The 6,522-nt window shown below is 41.9% G+C and overlaps 1 protein-coding gene across 1 annotated transcript in view; it reads left to right on the top strand.

The window, feature by feature from the left end:
- Positions 1–6,522, top strand: part of slc26a1 (solute carrier family 26 member 1) — an 11,409-nt gene that overhangs the window by 4,489 nt on the left and 398 nt on the right. The window contains 8 exon segments of the mRNA XM_032538931.1: positions 357–380; positions 383–822; positions 1,298–1,495; positions 2,250–2,496; positions 2,711–2,942; positions 3,454–3,637; positions 3,837–4,124; positions 4,247–6,522. The exon segment at positions 4,247–6,522 is cut by the window's right edge and continues 398 nt beyond it. Of these exon segments, the coding sequence (XP_032394822.1) occupies positions 357–380; positions 383–822; positions 1,298–1,495; positions 2,250–2,496; positions 2,711–2,942; positions 3,454–3,637; positions 3,837–4,124; positions 4,247–4,822 (2,189 nt within the window). The 3' untranslated portion in view covers positions 4,823–6,522.

The raw sequence follows: 6,522 nt of genomic DNA, 5'->3' as shown, positions 1-6,522 counted from the left end.
AAGAAGACTATAAGAAACGCAGTTATTCTGATGGTCAACGGTCACTCTGGTATAGACATTCGTGTGTGTGTACAGAGGCGCCTCACTGTGTCATGAAAGTTGGTTCACTGTTTGAATAAAGCCACACATGGTTTGAAATCCTTGGATTCGTCATCTTTAAAGCCTTCATCATCGTCTCCTGATCTCAACCCTTTATCAGACATACTAGGAAGTTACCTAACAGGGAGATGCAGTATTTTATCTATGGATTGAAGCCATCTCCACTGGTGTTCACTGACTCCATTGTCCTGTCTGTCTCCTACATCTCCATTCCCTTTTCCCCCCTTACTCAATTTTCCTTGATGACGATCTCTCAGGAGCACAGCTGACAACAACATCCACCTCCCCTCCCTCTTCCTCTCACCTTGTTGCATCCTCTTCCTACCTGGGACCATGGAGGAGGTCACTAAAGTCACACCACCTCTCCTGGAACGTCAGGCTCGCCAGCGACAGACCACAGCGTCAGTCCTCAAATCCAAGCTGAAGCAGGGTGTGACCTGCTCCGGGCCCAGAGTCCGATCCACCCTGACCGGGTTCTTCCCCGTTGTGCGCTGGCTGCCTAAATACAAGCTCCGAGAATATGTCTGGGGTGATCTGATGTCCGGGGTAATCGTTGGTATCATCTTGGTACCGCAGGCCATCGCCTACTGCCTGCTGGCAGGAGTGGAGCCCATCTATGGTTTATACACCTCATTTTACGCCAACATCATCTACTTCCTCATGGGGACGTCGAGACATGTCTCCGTGGGGATCTTCAGCCTCATGAGCCTCATGGTTGGACAGGTAATGGATCACAAGTGGCAAGTAATGAGCATACAGTTTAGGAAGAAATGTCTGATTTAGTTGTTGTTTAAAATGTAAATCAAAAGGATGAAGATTGTATAAAAATGATAACTAAAAATGGTTTAATAGGCATACACACCATGTACAGCTCAGTCCTTAGGGCAGCGGCTTGGGTTCAGTTCCAGCACAACCCCCCCCCCCCTTTCCTGTCTTCAACTTTCCTATCCAATTAAAAAGCAGATTGAAATTGGTAATAATTAATATTGCTTAATAACAGTCTGTTTTGAATATCAGCCTTTGTGATAGATAACTGTAGTGTAATGATGATCTTGCTGCATTTAAATTCTTTCCTACCAACACTTGTCACTGGGAAGAGGTCAATTAAGATCATAGATCACTTAATGCAACCGAGGATAGTAATTCTTTACAGTTGTATTTCTTTACTTGATAAATTAAGATTTCTTCTTGCCTGCAGGTGGTGGATAAGGAGATGTTCCTGGCAGGTTTTGACCTCAATGAGGACTCTGGCCCTGATGTGTTTAATGCCACACTGGGCATTAACCTTACGGCTGGTAAACTTCACTGTGTGGAGCTAATGGGTCTGCAGTGTGGCAAAGAGTGTTACTCCATCAGCATCGCTGCTGCCCTTACTTTCCTGGCTGGCGTCTATCAGGTAAAGGATAAAGATGCTATTTCTGACCACTTGCAGGCATAGCAACATGGAAAAGATGGAGTTTTTTTTTTTTCGCCCCTTATTTTGTTAGTATCCGTTTATAGTTTCTTGATGAAATACTTACAATCCATTTCCCCTAGATGAACATGGGCTATAATGTCAAGGCTATATGGTACAGCATTGCTTTGAGGTACATGCTGTCATTTGTTTGCAAATATGTAACAGTAACAACGCTAACATGCTCATGTTTAGGTATAATGCTTCTTAGCATCTTAGTTTAGCATGTAAGCATGTTGACATTTTCTAACTAGTGCTTAACAGAAAGTAAAGTCTTTGGCTTATGCCATTATTTATTGCAGGAATTTGGTTACAAACCAAAGTATTTGACCTGATGATAGTGCTAGTTGAAAGAAAATCAGGGGATCGCCAGTTAGTCCATTTCATCCTGTGGGGACACAAATGTGGTTTTATGGCAATCTGTCTAATAGTGGTTGAGAAATGTCACTCTGAACAAAAATCTGTACCTCATTATGGCACGAAAGGAGAAGTTAAGGAATTACCAAAGTCATTAGGTTATATCATCTGGTAACCATGAACGTCTGTAGAATTACTTTTGACAATCTGCATCATGCATCATGTACATGTTGAGATATTTCATTTGATAAGTGACTGACGTTTTCATTCCCATCCATGATCTCTCTCTTCCTCTCTCTCTCTCTTCCTCATCTGCTCTACCTCCCGATCCCCCCGCCAGCTCATAATGGCCGTGTTTCGGCTAGGCTTCGTCTCTGTGTACCTTTCGTCCCCTATGCTCGATGGTTTTGCCACAGGAGCCTCTTTTACCATCCTCACTGTGCAGGCTAAATACCTGTTGGGTCTAAAGATCCCTCGTCATCAGGGCTACGGCACAGTTGTCGTCACCTGGATCAACATCTTCGCCAACATTCATAAGACCAACCTGTGTGACCTCATCACGAGCGCCATATCTATCTCTGTATTAGGTAAGACGTTTTTACATATTTTACATATTTTACATATTCCCCATTTAGTTCTCAGCCACTATTGTAAACTACATTGTGCTTCTAATTAATGATATACTACACTTACCATAATGACATGGGACAAAGGACTCCAAGTACTGCGCATACATTTTCAAAAATATTTTTTTTTTCTTTCATATACAGTAGAATAACACTATGAATTATTTTATTATAGTGGCAGGGAAAGAGATCCAGGAGCGTTACAAGGACCGTCTAAAGATCCCTCTGCCGACTGAGCTGATAGTAGTGGCAGGAGCTACGCTGGCCAGCCATTTCGGGGAGCTGAACAGCAATTATGGCTCCAGTGTTTCCGGTCACATCCCCACAGGATTTATTCCTCCCCAGGCGCCCAGCTTTAGTCTGATGCCCCGGTTGGCACTGGATGCCATTCCTTTGGCTGTCATTAGGTAATACACAATGCATTTATCATGTTTGCTTGGCCTCTACATGTGTCTCTTATCTAGGTTTTTAACGATGCAATATACTGTTGTAGCTGGAGTATCATCTGGCAGGGATACATGCCCTCACTGTTTGATCGCACCTTTTCTCCAGAAAACACACAGCTTTGGACATTTCTTGCTCTATATCGTTTGCATTCTGAAAAAAAAGGAAAGTGACTTAAATGATGTATCCACTTGTCAATATATGTCTTGAATCCAGTTAAAGAGATGGCCTCACAAGACAAAAATTAAGTCCTCACAAATGTTATTAGGGATGCAAAAATAAATTTTTTCCCTTAGTGTTAATTGTGTAGAGAAGAAAAAAATGCTATTTTATTTACACTTTTTGTTGGACACACTAAATGCATCTTTACAGGTCTAAATCATCATCAGTTCTAAAAGGGTCTTCACATGCTTTTGAGGGCAAAGATTATTTCACAGCCTTAATTGGTAAACAAACTTTCATTTTATCTCGTAGTTTTGCCTTCACGGTGTCGCTGTCCGAGATGTTTGCGAAGAAAAACGGCTATACGGTTCGCCCCAACCAGGAGATGCTGGCCATCAGCTTTTGTAACATCATCCCCTCCTTCTTCCGCTGTTTTACCACCAGTGCAGCATTGGCAAAAACCATGGTGAAGGACTCAACAGGCTGCCAGACACAGGTTCAGTTCACACTTTTGAAAATGGTTTGACATTCTTGGAGTCTGTCCATAGGCCATTTGTAGCACCCCCAGCAAAGAAAATCAGTATCAGTATCAAAACTTACCGCATTTGTTCATGTTAACTCTGTAGAAGATGCTCACTATAAAATCCCTCGTTGTTCCTCTGTGTCCGTTTATTTCTCCATTTCTCCTCCGCCAGGTCTCCAGTCTAATCAGCGCCCTGGTCGTCCTTCTCGTCGTCCTCTACTTCGCGCCTTTCTTCTACGCTCTCCAGAAGTGTGTTCTTGCCTGTATCATCATTGTCAGCCTTCGGGGGGCACTGAGGAAGTTTAAGGATGTCCCGGCCAAGTGGCGTGCCAGCCGGAACGACGGCATAGTTTGGCTGGTCACCATGTCAGCCACGGCTCTGATCAGTGTGGAGCTGGGTCTCCTGGTCGGAACAGTTTTTTCCATGATCTGCATCATCTTCAAGATCCAGAACCCCAAGGTGAGTAACGGACTTGATGTCAAATGGCTTTTAAAAGCTGTGCAAATGGCAATTATTCTAGCATGTGAAAAGACAAAAAAATAACCTTAAGTAATCTCATCCAATGTAATGTCGGACGTCAGGTCTCTCTCCTGGGCCAAGCCAATGACACTGATCTTTACGAAGACATGGACGAGTACAAGAACCTAATGCCACCACCTCGAGTTCATGTCTTCCGCTTCCAGGCTCCTCTGTACTACGCAAATAAGGACTCCTTCCTCAGATCCCTCTACAAAGCTGTCGGTGTTGAACCTTTCTTGGAGCTGACTAAGAGAAGAAAGGCGGAGAAGAAGGCCAAAGAGATGTCCTCAAAGCAGGCCAAGGCGAACGGGGATAAAAACAACGGAGAGGTCGTTATTGGACTTATTCAAAGAGAACTGGATTTCCACACGATGGTCTTGGACTGCTCTGCCATCCCCTTCATAGACTCGACAGGCATGGCCACATTTAAAGTGCTGGTTAAGGAATATAAAGAGATAGGGGTGAGCGTGCTCTTCGCCAACTGTAATACCTCAGTGATCAATACCCTGCAGAAGGGACACGTCTTTGGGGAAAATGACAAAGACATGAGCAGCCTGTTGTTTCATACAGTTCACGCTGCAGTTCTTCATGCAAACAGTTCATCTGCAGAAAGCAAGTTAGAAGACTCTGTGGTATAGAGCAGCTACAAGGAGAGGGAAGTTAGGTATGCTATCGTGCCACCTATAACACCTGTAACAATTAGGTAGCTTCAAAGTAGCCTTTAGGGAAGCCTTGTCCAAGAAAACATGGCAGTACCAAAAATGTTCCATAAGGAAGAGTATTTCACCAAGTATATGTTTGATGCTTTGCATCTTTAAATATCCAGACCACATGATCTGCCAAATAGGCATTTTTTTCAAAAAAAATAAAAAAATGTTATTTTATTCCTGGAAAAGGGCCATTTCATTAAAATAGGCCACGTGTGAATAAAAAATGTGCAATTATTTTTTTAAACTGATGCCTAGTGAGAAAATAAATTGGGTCATATTCACGACAATCCTACAACAACCAGGATCCATTGCACACGGTGCCTTTGAATGTGTCTCTCAGGCCAGTCTTCCTCTTCCTTGCCCAACTGCATCAAGCCCGAAATATCTGATTCCGACATTATATCATAGACTCATTTTTTAAAATACACTGGTGTTTATATATATCTAGCAACAATAAGGGGGACGGACCAGGCTTTTTTGTCAAAACAAACAGGACAAAAAGACAAAGCATCACAAAATGACCTGCTGCCAGCCGATAATGGCGACAACAGAAACACAGTCAAACAGGACACAGTCAAAGCATAACTACAATAACTAACAAGTTTGTTCCTATAAAATTACTGGTTATTACCTGTGTCAAAGCAATGCTCATTGCAATAAAAGTGTTTTTTACTTTTTATATCACTTAAAGCCTTTGGTCAAAGTCCATAATGGCTCTTATCCAGAAGTCCAGAGTTCAGATATGTGGATTCAGCCACTATCACCGGTATTTCCTGTGGTGCCAGCTATTATGAACATAGGACCTCAAATTCATCTTTAAAAGGCCAGTTAAATGCTTCCTGACTTCAAGAAGAAGCACTTGTGCATGGCAGGAAGAGGAGCATCTCGGGACTCTCGAGGACTGCTTTCTCAGACTTGTCTTACACTGTACATAGAGAGAGCCTTTCCTTCAAACCTGGCCTCATTACAAGATACCTGCCATGTTTCCTGTTTATCTAACAATGACAGTTATATCTGTTCTAGATATGTTCTTGGTAAAAAAAAAAAAAATTGCTGGATTAAAGCAAGTCAACACTTGGTGCTCCTGAAATGTATATTAAAACTGATGGCAACAGGTGATGCCACTTATCTTATCGAAATGATTCGCTGTCACTGGTTTGTTAAATCAAATGTTTTGTGACTTGCAGACTAAGAGCAGATGTTGTCTCTTTCTGATTAAATCACTGTTTATAGTTGTGTCTTTCATCCTGTCACTGCCAAATGCAAAACCTGAATTAAAACAATAACAATGTCTAAAAAGTACCCTATGTATGTAACCCTTCAAAAAGGATGTATTTTTACTTTTACCACTTCATCATAAAATGTTAATGTTAACTGCCATTGTGATAAAATGAAGACATTCATATTTGTACATTTAGAAGATTATCATTTTGCATTTTAAGGCACTTGTTTTGTCATCAAACCTTTTTTCACGCATCATTTTAAAGTGCTCATATTATGCTTTTTCCCTTATTGTTAGATGTTTCTTTTTTTGTTCATGTAATAGGCTTCCAAAGTGAAAAACCTCAAAGGCACTTACCATGCTCCAGAGAAAACCCTGTTCACAAACTGCTCCAAACAGCTCTATT

The sequence above is a fragment of the Etheostoma spectabile genome, chromosome 16, assembly GCF_008692095.1.
Source record: "Etheostoma spectabile isolate EspeVRDwgs_2016 chromosome 16, UIUC_Espe_1.0, whole genome shotgun sequence".
NCBI classification, from domain to species: Eukaryota; Metazoa; Chordata; class Actinopteri; order Perciformes; family Percidae; genus Etheostoma; species Etheostoma spectabile.
This window is presented reverse-complemented; position numbering and strand designations above follow the sequence as displayed.